General features: G+C 36.2%; 1 protein-coding gene across 1 annotated transcript in view; it reads left to right on the top strand.

Moving 5' to 3' along the window:
* AFG2A (AAA ATPase AFG2A) overlaps positions 1-12,717 on the top strand; it is a 348,050-nt gene that overhangs the window by 94,088 nt on the left and 241,245 nt on the right. The window contains exons 12-13 of the mRNA XM_055404743.2: positions 5,461-5,514; positions 7,485-7,564. Coding sequence (XP_055260718.2) covers positions 5,461-5,514; positions 7,485-7,564 — 134 coding nt within the window. The remainder of the gene's footprint in view (positions 1-5,460; positions 5,515-7,484; positions 7,565-12,717) is intronic.

Below are 12,717 nucleotides of genomic sequence, written 5' to 3'. Positions count from 1 at the left end.
TTTAAAACAAGTTAATCTTTCTGTTATCAGTAGCAGCATATTGTATTCTCAGATCATGAAATGATCATAGTCTTGTTCCAGCACTGATACTCAAGTCATCTTTTTAGAGTCAGCTCTATGGAGATCAGTAATCATTTCTCCAAGTTATCTAACTACTTTCCTTTAGTTAAAGCCAGATAATTAGGAGGCGATATATATTGCTTACTTAAAAAAAATGGCTTCACTGGATTACTATTTTATATTACGCTATTGACTTTTATGGAGAGTTGCTGTAAGAACAATAACAGTAATCCAGAGTTTGCATGATAATGATTAATAGTGACACCTGCAGTTTTCTTTCTTATTTTCATTAGGTCAGTTCAGTTCATGTTCAGTTCAGTCGCTCAGTCATGCCCGACTCTTTGTGATCCCATGGACTGCAGCATGCCAGGCTTCCCTGTCCATCACCAACTCCTGCAGCCTGTTCAAACTCATGTCTGTAGAGTCGGTGATGCCATCCAACCATCTCATCCTCTGTCGTCCCCTTCTGGTCCTGCCTTCAATCTTTCTCAGCCATGAGGGTCTTTTCTAATGAGTCAGCCCTTTGCATCAGGTGGCCAAAGTATTGGAGCTTCATCCTCAGCCTCAGTCCTTCCAGTGAATATTCAGGATTGATTGTGTTTAGGATTGACTGTGTTTGATCTCCTTGCAGTCCAAGGGACACTCAAGAGTCTTCTCCAACACCACAGTTCAAAAGCATAAGTTCTTTAGCACTCAGCCTTTCTTATGGTCCAACTCTCATATCCATACATGACTACTGGTAAAACTATAGCTTTGACTGGATGGAACTTTGTCAGCAAAGTAACATCTCTGCTTTTTAATATGCTGTCTAGGTTTGTCACAGCTTTTCTTCCAAGGAGCAGGCATCTTTTAATATCATGGTTGTAGTCACCATCTGCAGTGATTTTGGAGCCCAAGAAAAAGTCTGTCACTGGTTCCATTGTTTCCCCATCTATTTGCCCTGAAGTATTAGGACCTAATGCCATGATCTTAGTTTTTTGAATGTTGAGTTTTAAGCCAGCTTTTTGACTCTCCTCTTTCACCTTCATCAAGAGGCTCTTTAGTTCCTATTTGCTAAAGTGGTGGTGTCACAAGGGTGGTGTCATCTGCATATCTAATATCTTATTGATATTTCTCCCAGCAGTCTTGATTCTAGCCTGTGCTTCATCCAGCCTAGCATTTCGCATGATGTACTCTGCATATACGTTAAATAAGCAGGATTGCAATGTACAGCCTTGATGTGTTCCTTTCCTAAGTTGGAAATAATCTGTTGTTCATGTCTAGTTCTAACTGTTGCTTCTTGACCTGCATACATATTTCTCAGGGGGCAGGTCAGGTGGTCTGGTATTCCCATCTCTTTAAGAATTTTCCAGTTTGTTGTGATCCACACAGTCAAAGGCTTTAGTATAGTCAATGAAGCAGATGTTTTTTTGGAATTCTGTAGTTTTTTCTATGATCCAACGGCTGTTGGCAATTTCACACTTGCCTAATCAGTCACCCTAAACTAAATGAAATTTGGCATAAAGTTTTCTTATCCCTTCCTCACTCTCCCCCATTCCAAACCCTCCCCAACAAAAATTCGTTCTCCTAGTTATCTAAAGCTTGTTTTATTGGATGGGCTCTGATTGTTTTATTGTTTACTTTCTTAATGTAGTCGCTTTTCAGTTAAAGTATAATTTATATTATATATTATGAATGGACAGACCTTGTTTTGTTCTGCAGTGCAGGAATCTAAACATGGTCATACCAGGTGAAACTGTGCAAAATGACCTTAATGATCAACAGGGAAAATTACAACTTTTTCATGCCTTTTGAGAATTGGGCAAAACATTAGTATCTCTCTACTCTTGGAGAAAATACCTCCAAGTTTATGTCACTGATAGTTGTGAGATGGATTTTGTAAATTTAAATTTTATATTTCTGTTCGGTTAAGTTCAGTTCAGTCGCTTAGTCATGTCTGACTCTTTGCAACCCCATGAATCGCAGCACGCCAGGCCTCCCTGTACATCACCAACTCCCAGAGTTCACTCAAACTCATGTCCATCGAGTTGGTGATGCCATCCAGCCATCTCATTCTCTGTCGTCCCCTTCTCCTCCCACCCCCAATCCCTCCCATTATCAGAGTCTTTTCTAGTGAGTCAACTCTTCGCATGAGGTGGCCAAAGGATTGGAGTTTCAGCTTTAGCATCAGTCCTTCCAGTGAACACCCAGGATTGATCTCCTTTAGAATGGACTGGTTGGATCTCCTTGCAGTCCAAGGGACTCTCAAGAGTCTTCTCCAACACCACAGTTCAAAAGCATCAATTCTTCGGCACTCAGCTTTCTTCACAGTCCAACTGTCACATCCATACATGACCACTGGAAAGACCATAGCCTTGACTAGACAGACCTTTGTTGGCCAAGTAATGTCTCTGCTTTTTAATATGCTATCTAGGTTGGTCATAACTTTCCTTCCAAGGAGTAAGCGTCTTTTAATTTCATGGTTGCAATCAGCATCCACAGTGATTTTGGAGCCCCCAAAAATAATTTTAGTGATCTTTTAAACCATAAACTCACTGTAGGCACTTAATAAATAGTCCTTGAATGAAAAAATGAATGATTCAGTGCGTCTGTATTTCAGCAAAGAAATTAAGGTACTAAACATTTATTTCTGATCTTTCCTGTGTTTGATTTTGTGTGGATCTTTATTTTACTCACAGATGGAAAGTCGTCCTAGCAACTTTGCATCTCTTTGTCATTTTACATGACTCGGTATATTTAAAGTGCTTAGAAGAGTTCATGGCACATAGGAAATGTTCAATAAATGTTAGCACTTATATTTATGACTAAAAAAGTTTTTATCATTTTCGGTGAGTTTTTTTTAATGAGATACATTTATGAGAGTTGTTACACTGAATATATTGAGCATCCTTCTTTCCTTTATGAATTAAATCATTGTGAACATCAGCAATATATAATTTAAATTTGAGTTAGTAATCTATATTTCTTATTCTCTCTCACTTTCCCATCTTGCTACTCCTAACAAATTAAGCTGATTTTATCTTTTTAAATAGTTTATTTGGTTCTCTCCTTATTTCCATTCCACTGTTTTACCTTAAAAACCTGTGCCTCATCATTTCTTGCTAATGTTTTAGGAATTTCATAACTGCTGTCTCTATTTATGGTCTCATATGTTTCTTCAAACCATCCTTTCTATTGTGTCTAGAATCATCTTTCCACAATACCCCTGTTATCAGTTAACTCCCTTCAGACTCTTCCCATTGCTTGCAGGATCAAATTTACACTTGTTTTTGACATGCCCTGCCTCCCACTTTAAGTAGCCTTAACTTTTGCTGCATTCTTTCTGCCCCCTAAGCTCCACATGTTCTGAACTCTTAGATCAGTTCAAACTCAGATCAGTTCAAACTCATATCAGTTCAAACTTTATTAGTCTTGTGTATAACTGAAAAGCCAATGAACTCTTGAGTTAACACCCTAAGAGTTCTTCTGCAGTTAAAGTGCATATAATAACATCTAATATAGCTCATATAATATAAATATAATTGGAGATACAGACCAAGGCTGAGTGAATCTAATATAAATTGGATTTATTTCTGGGTCTTGATGGCAACCCAGTCCAGTATTCTTGCCTAGAGAATCCTGTGAACGAGGAGTCTGGCAGGCTACAGCCATGGGGGTCTCACAGAATGGGCCATGACTGAAGTGACTTAGCACGCTTGATGTATTTCATATTTTTGAGGGTGCTAAGTCAACTATAGGCTCACGTGAAATATTGCTTTCTCTGGGAGCATCCTTGACTCTTAAGTGGTTCCTTTTCTGTTTCAGTGGCAGCTGATCATGCTTCAGTCCTGGTATTTGCCATGCCATACCAGTAATTTTCTTTGTAATATGGTGTCTTAACTGAAGCTAAGTATTACCCATACCAATTTGTAGCATTAGTTGACATTCCGCTAGGAATGTCATGTGCTTCAGTCAGTCTGATTTGTATGTGAGTTGTGTAAATTGTTTAGGAAATACTCAAGTCAGTGTCTAGTTACATCACCTAAATTATCAAGACCCATAATTTGCATGGGATAGAACATAAATCTTGTTCAAAATAAGATGTGTGTGTGTGCTTACATGCATGTGTGTGCAAGTGCACAAGCATGTGTAGAGAGAAAAGCACACATGCTGTATCTGGAGTCGTGTCAGGACGGGTATCAGTCGAAGCCAAATGCTGGAAAGAGCAATGAGAGAAAGTTTGCATAGCCGAGAAAGATATCTGGCATTTGTTGGACTAACTTTATACCAAATCTGAAGGGAATAGTTGTGGTTCTCAGGACAGTATTATTATTATTTAATACCATGGCTTCTTGTGATATGATGACGCTATAGCTTGAGAAAGTAGGTGTGATGAAAAAGAAAGCCTACCATTTCATACTATATATTAATATAATATTTTAGGTACCTAAGAAAGAAAAGTCTTATGTTCAGAAATGTTGAATGTTGAAAAAAAGTGCATCTCTGAGTCAGAGATAAGCAGTATAATCACTGGGAGTCCTTCCACTTTTATGAGGATTGTTCTGTTGATGGCCAGTTAGTAGAAGTTGGTAGAATTTTATTACTGGAAGCCCACACCTGTCATTCTTGTTATCCTTTCTAAAACAGCTGAACACAGAAGGGAAAGGCAGTTTATCATCAACTGGATGAAGTGCCTAGTAGCAGATATCTGAAGGGAGATACAGACCAAGGCTGAGTGAATAGACACACTTTGGAGGATAACAGAGGTCATTGTCATTGTCCCAGTGTGATACTCTGAGTGACGGTTAGCAGTGTTGGTGGTCCTAAGATTTTGTCTATAGAAATTATCTGCTTTGACTGGAAGAGTGGCTGAGAAGAGCTCATTTGGCCCTGCAGATCTGTAGAGTCAGTGTCTACATGGCCAAGTCAAATGAGAGCAAGGAGCTGGAGAGCAGCGTTTATATTGGAAACACTCGGATAATGTCATTGATTACATGATTCCCATTCCTTTTTTCGAGAATTGTCATAGAGTCATAAAAAGCATAGCCCTGAGATCTTGCTTCTTCTCAGAGAGCCATGCTGATCTAGTACTAGACTGTTCTGTCTTCAGTGCCTAGCACCATGTTTGATACATAGTAAAGATATGGATGGATGTGTAGGTGGATGATGAATAAGATGTTTAACTATCATGTTTAGTCACAGATACTGTATACTGATGTGCAGTTTTTAGAATACAAAATGGCTTTAATTTTTGAAGCATAAATAACACCCAATAAAAATAAGCATGCAAGAGGAACTAATTTAATGAAAAGCAGATTTTTGGTTTTTTCCTCTTTTTATCTGTGTATTTTCTCTTTTATTAGACATAATCATGTGACTGGATTTATAAAGATGCTGAACAGTTGTTTTCTTTTCATGCAGGGGCCTGAATTAATGAACAAGTATGTTGGTGAATCTGAAAGAGCAGTTAGAGAGGTAAGATTATACCTTAAAGTGGAACTCTGCATAGGAGAACCACAATTCTGTCCTCTGGTTTCCATTTTGTATGGGGTTACAGATTTAGAATTTCCAAATCTAAATTCTAGTGGTATATTTTTTTCTTCAAGCAAATATTATTTTTAAATGTAATTTTGTTTATCTACAATACATAGTCTTTGTTTTTAAACATCATAATATTTCTAGTCTCTAGTTTTAGCAAATATATTTTTTAACAGCTGTCAGCATCTCATTGGGAGAATGGCATTGAAACATGTATATTATCATATGTGAAACGAATCTCCAGTCCAGGTTCGATGCATGATATAGGATGCTCACGGCTGGTGCACTGGGATGACCCAGAGGGATGGGATGGGGAGGGGGGTTCAGGATGGGGAACACATGTACACCTGTGGTGGATTCATGTCAATGTATGGCAAAACCAATACAATATTGTAAAGTAATTAGCCTCCAATTAAATAAATTTATATTAAAAAGGAGATGTTTATACTTAACAACTAACACATGATGTTAAAATGAAATTTAAATCCTTTAAACCAGGTAGTCCTTTAAATCAGATAAGCTTATTAGTATATGAAAATTTCAATGTACTCTCCTTATTTTATTTACTTTACCTTTGACTAGTGATTTAGAAAATGCATCCCCTTTCTCTCTCTTAAATTTTAAAGTTAGTGATTGGCCTACTGATTATTTCATATTGGTGAAGCTGCACAATTGGGAAATTCATGCAAAATCAAGGCACTGAAGTGAGATAAACTATAGCAGTTTGACCATAAGTTTTGGCTCTTCTAAACAAAGGCTGGTGTGCCTCACATGGGGATCATGTATCTTCCCAGATGCTGTTCAAGGACAAAAATACATAAATAGCAGTGGAATGGATTGTCTCCATGTATGAAATATGTGGGTACCAACCAAGAGTATTAGAGATTGGAATACTTTGTTTTGCATCTGAGAAAAAGTTTTAAGTTACTTTGTGTTTCTTTTTTCTCTCTGAAATATAGATGATGGTGATCATATAAAATATTAACTGATAATGATAGCACCCTTCTTGATTAAAATATAAAAAAGGTGGTGCTTATTAATACTAATGTTTTGGTAACTGTTGTGTATTTTTATGGTCATCATAATTGTGACCAGAAAATGGGGGCCTGGTCACACAAATTTGTGCCAGTTAATACAAATTTGAATTTCTTTCTGCCTGAACTGACTTTTTCTAGCCCATTTCTGCATATTGCCCCATGGCTGTCCAGTCAGTCTTGATTTTGATAGCCTGATTGACTTCTGGTCTATCCAATCTATTCTCTTCCAAGTTTTAACTATGTTTTTCCATCTAGTCTTCAGAGAAATGAGCAAGGCATGTGACTTTTAGGTTTATGGGTATTTTATATGCTAAACTTTGGCTGATTTTATACATTATTATTTTTCTTTTAAACTTGTGTTTATGATAGATAATAATAACTATCATTTACTGAGCTAATAATAACTATCATTTACTGAGCTGTTACCATGTTCCAGGCATTATACTAAATGTGTTACCACCTTTTTAAATTCAGTTCTTAAACTTTTGAGGCTGGCATTTATCATAATCTCCATTTTAGAGATAGGGAACTTGAAGTTTAGAGAAGTAAAATTATCCACTGGAAATCACACAGTTACTAAGTGGCAGAGGTGGGATTTTAACTGAGATTGTCTGATTACTTAAGCCAAATTGTCTCCTACACACCTCTAAGAATATGTATTGATGTCTGTTTGCAAGTAAGCACCATAATAGAAGGTACTTTACATACATTATGAAGTGTGAATACATCTGTTACAGGTTGTATACAAAGTGATTAAGCTGGTTGACTGGTACATAATTGATTTGGTTCTAATAGTTTTCAAACTAAAATTAGCGATGAAGTTTTCTGAAGTTTGCTGATCTTTAGCTAATGTAGCACTCTTTCCACCAGATCTTCCGGAAGGCAAGAGCAGTGGCTCCTTCCATTATTTTCTTTGATGAACTTGATGCCTTAGCAGTTGAAAGGGGCAGGTAAGAAATAATTAAGACTGCCACTAATAACTGTATATTAGCAACTACAGTGTAGAGGAACTAGCACTTTTTATACAGGTTTCATTTATTAATATTATTAATACATTTGGCTTAAAAGAAAACTTTCAATTCATATATTTTTTTCTTATATCCTTAAAAATTATTTCATAATACCACTTTATTACTTCTGAGGTGAGATGGAACAAAAGGTTACAAATAGCTTAAGTTCACCTTGATGCAAGGTAAGAGTAAGAAGCCAGAGAAGTGTGCTGAATTAGGGTGATCTGCCACATTTATGTGCCATCAGAGACATCTGTTTTTGGAGCCTAAAAAGGAACAGGATGGGAAACATTGTTAAATATGAACCAGATGGTAGGTGGAATATATAGCAGAGTTCTCATAAAATACTTTGAAATATACTAGTGTGAGAAACCAGACAAAATACTTGGTAGGAATAACCTGGCTTTGTAGGCATTTTGGCTCAGTAGGAATTGGCATATGTGTTAGAGATGTTAATAATCTGCAGCCTCTAGATATCATTTTCTCTAATTGTCTTCATCATATTGTGAGTCCTTCCTTAGTGACTCATTCAAATAAATTCTATGTAGTTTCCTTTGCACAGAAAAATTTTGGTCAAGGTAGTTGACGCTTTGAAAACAAAGATAAGGCTGACTACAAAATGTAATGTTAATAGTCCAAATAGAAAATTTCAGTTGTACTTTAGCTACACTAAGTCTTAATCAGTTTGGTTTTTATAGCCATAAGAATCTCATAGAATGATACTCTGTTTTCAATTGTTTTTTTCCCTGTAATTGTATAATGAGCCAACATTGCCTAGAAAGTTATTGGTTTGTCTAGTTAGAGTGCTATTACCTGAGAATTAAAACAAACAATATCTCGACACATATGTTTTTTTTTTTTAGCCATTTGAATTGGACACAGTTTCTAGAAATTGGAAAACACATCTGTTCATAGATAGCAAAGTATAAAATTCCCCAAATACTAAACCAGATTTAGGCATTGTTAAAGAAATAGAAAACATAGGAAAACAGGGGAAATTTTTTTAATTCCAAAAACTGTTAATTTTCTCTATAATTTTATGCAATGCTTTCATTTTTTAAATTTTCTGTGATAACATTCAGATCAAACTCATATGACTAATCCAAAAAAGACAGTGCCTAAGAAAACTTTCTTCTTATCATGATTTAGATTTCCACACGTAAGATGTTTAACAAATTGAGCCATGAAATTATAATATATGCTAGTCCATACTGTCCAGGGTGTTAATTCAGTTATTTTGACTATTTGAATTTACTCAAATTAGCCATGAAACTGAGGGTTGCAACCTGCACATTGTAAATAGAATATAGACATACCATTTGCTTAGCTTTAGAAATATTTGTGCTTTCAGAAAGAGAGATTGCTACTTATAAAAGTGTCTTATTTCATGCTTACAAAAGTGTCTACTTATAACCATGATTGTCTCCTTTCCTCTGCCCCATCTAAGTGTCTGTGGGACTTCAAAAATAAGTGAGTCTGATATTTACTTCTCATTTTCTGTATGCCCATTTAAATTATGGGTGTTCTGGATAAGATTTTTTTGTCTGATTTAGTTTTGTGAGTTGGAGGAAGTGTTGCAAGATTCCCTTTGTGAAGTGCTTTAATGATCTCTGTAATATTCGGGAAAATTGAAAATGCTTTTGAAGTAGCATAGCTCTTTGGAAGATGGATAATATGGTAGGGAGAAAAGGCACTGAGGCAGGGAAGAGATTTGAATTATCCTGAGCTAATAATAATATTGGGGAACATTTATTTACTGCTTACCATATTCTAGAAACTGTTTTAAGTGCTTTACCGATTAAAAAAAAAATCACAAAGAGGTCCCTGTATTAATGCAAAGCAGGTTATTGTTCAGTTGGCTCCAGTAGTCTGCACTGCCTCCCAGCTAGCTTAAAATTTTACCTTTTTCAGGATTATAGTCTTGAGGGGCGAACACTCTGGGTAGTAAATCATCAGTCAGTTTTGTCTTAGGTAACAGTTCTGTCCCCAGAGGTGAAGACATATAGGATGGTTCCCCATATACTATATACTCTTGGCCCAAACTCCTCTGACTGAGGGAATGGCCACTAGACTAATCCACAGATTCCTAGAAAAACTTTCTCTTTCTCGGATGTTCCAGCTAGTCACTGGATCCTGAATCATCCTCAGCAGCTGGCATTAATTGCCTGGTCATTCCAGACTTCAAGCAGAACTAGAAATTTGAAACTAGAAACATATTTCTGAAGGTTAGAGTCACTGACTGCAGAGGCCCATCTTATTTATTTAACTTACAAATAGCATCACTCCCTTTGGATTTCAGTCACCATGTTATGGCCTTTTGTTTATATTAACCTTTAATCATCACCACAACCCCAGGAGGAATAGGTCCTATTTTCATCTCCAATTTACAGGTGAGAAAACTTAGGCATATAGATCCATAACTGCTTTATTCAGCATCATATATCACAAGTAGCAAAGCTGAAATTTGAATTTAAGTATTTTGACTCCAGAACAGATACTCTGAGCCACTTTTTAATTTGACTATCACACCACAGATCTCAGGATTGCATGTCTAAGTAGTTAATTAACTAACCTTTCAAGATTGTATTTATTGTACGTTCTCTTTGTGAGCCTGTGAGTATAAGACTCCTTTGCGGCATTCATTCATTCATTTGTTAAGTAAATGTTTATTGAGCGCTCTTTCTGCAATAGGCTTTGCATGGGGGATAAAACAGAGAACAGGACCTGGAGCAATTACCTTAACCTCTTTAACGTTAGTTTCATTTGTAAAATGGAGATAGTAGTAATAAATTCTAGGTTGTTGGATTTAAATACATGTAAAGTATGCTTTATGTAGTGCCTGCATTTAGTAACTGCTTAAAAAACTTGTTTCTCATAATTTCTGCATTGATATTCTTGTAATAATGATCATTTCCATATAAACAGAAATACAGTAATAGAGATAGAAATGAGTCCTACAACAGGATTTAGATTGTAGTGGAGGATATAAAAGCATTTGGGAAATTAGAAAGAGTATTGTACAGGTGACAGGCACTATGGCATTTCAGCAATCTAATTTGCTATTAGTTGTAAGACATACCATTATTTTACATACTATTACTGAAGAAAAATGCAGCCCTAAAAGGTGAAATGGTATTGAGAAATCAACAACTACAAGGAATATCCTGATTTCAAAAGTTTTAAATATGAAAAAAGTTTGTATTTTAGAAATAGAGGAAAGACATTATTTTGGAGAAAAAGAAGATGATCTACTGTGTTTTATAAAACTAAGGCTACCATATAAAAATACTTGATATATTGTTTTATGACTAGAGTATAAAAGAGATGGTTAAATATATGGAAAAATAAAAAGATTCAGTGCTTTGTTAAAAGCCGACTGATATATTCTGTGAAGTATTAGAGAATCTGTGATATTAATAACTGTTTTCTTGTATAGCTGTTTCTGCACTTAAAGTCCTGAATTGATTTCCATTTGGAGTGGTTGGGGGAAAAATAAGTTTTGAGCCAGCGTTCATTGAAAATGAAAATTCCAGGCTTATTAACATTTTGAAAAGAGCTCTGAGTGTTACAGTAATGGTCAGGGAATAGGGTAGCCTCTTTTGCAGTATTTCCAGATTTCAGGTAACTTCAGTGAATTCATGCCACTGAACACTATAGAAGAAATTTTTGTAGGCATCATTCTGTAAATGACACTTTTCAAAGAGGGTTATAAATTTTTAAATGTGATTTTATAGCGGTATTTGGGCTTCCCAGGTGGCTCAGTGGTAAAGAATCCGCCTACCAATGCAGGAGACACAGTAGACGGGAGTTTGATCCCTGGGTTGGGAAGATCCCTAGAGGAGGGAATGGCAACCCACTTCAGTATTCTTGTCTGGAAAATTCCATGGACAGAGGAACCTGCCAGGCTGTAGTCCATGGGTTCACAAAGAGTCTGTACATGGCTGAGCATGCCTGCATGCACATAGTGATATTTAAAATTTCATAAAATCATAAAATTTTGTAGCTGAGAAAGTTCTTAGAAATCATCTAGTATAACCTTTTATTTTTTAGAAGGAATAGAAGCGCCTGGAATTTAAGAGAAGAGGCGCATAACTCCTTTGTGGCCTAGACAAGGCTAGAGCTCATGTCCTCTAATTTAGTGCTCGTTGGATGATAATACTACTTCCTCTCAGACTCTCAGGATTTGGGATAGAGAAAGTATGTTCATATCAGGGTAAAACTTATCATGTATCTAAATAGTTAATGAATATTTTTTATGAAAGAAACTCTAGCAATCAGTTCAGTTCAGTTCAGCCGCTTAGTCGTGTCTGACTCTTTGCGACCCCATGAATCACAGCACGCCAGGCCTCCCTGTCCATCACCAACTCCCGGAGTTCACTCAAACTCATGTCCATCGAGTCAGTGATGCCATCCAGCCATCTCATTCTCTGTCGTCCCCGTCTCCTCCCACCCCCCAATCCTTCCTAGCATCAGAGTCTTTTCCAGTGAGTCAACTCGTCGCATGAGGTGGCCAAAGTATTGGAGTTTCAGCTTTAGCATCAGTCCTTTATATGAACACCCAGGATTGATCTCCTTTAGAATGGACTCTAGCAATAACAACTTACTAAATACTTTTAACTATTATTACTTTGTATATCTCTGTTTCAAGTTGCTAAATTCATTGCATATTTCCTGGTATGCAGTTTTATTCTAATTTATACTTCATCGCCTCATAGTTTTTACATTGTTGAACTTTTAATATTAAACAGAACTGCTGAAAGAAGCAGAGTAAAAGAAGAAATGGAACATGTGTAACTGATTTCTTATTATAAGAGTTTTATGAAGTATAGCAGATTTCTATGAATATTTTGGGTTTTGCATTTTGTCAAGCATTGTTTCTTAGTACTATAGAATGGATTAAAGGGAAAGAATGGACTTTCCCTAGAGAGATGGCCTGATGCAGCATTTTACTAGGAATTGGGACTATTTCTTGTTGTTCTAGGACATGTTAAATCTCTTGTAGCTATTTTGATTTTAAAATGAAAATTTTCTTGCATTTTGCATGCACCAAGAAAATTATCGTAAGTAATGCTTGTGTTCAGAGCAGTATATGT

This window comes from Moschus berezovskii, chromosome 19 (assembly GCF_049115385.1).
Source record: "Moschus berezovskii isolate FMDL1 chromosome 19, NW_MosBer_1.0, whole genome shotgun sequence".
In the NCBI taxonomy this organism is placed as follows: domain Eukaryota; kingdom Metazoa; phylum Chordata; class Mammalia; order Artiodactyla; family Moschidae; genus Moschus; species Moschus berezovskii.
Note: the sequence above shows the minus strand (reverse complement) of the source record. Positions and strands in the feature narration are given on the sequence as shown.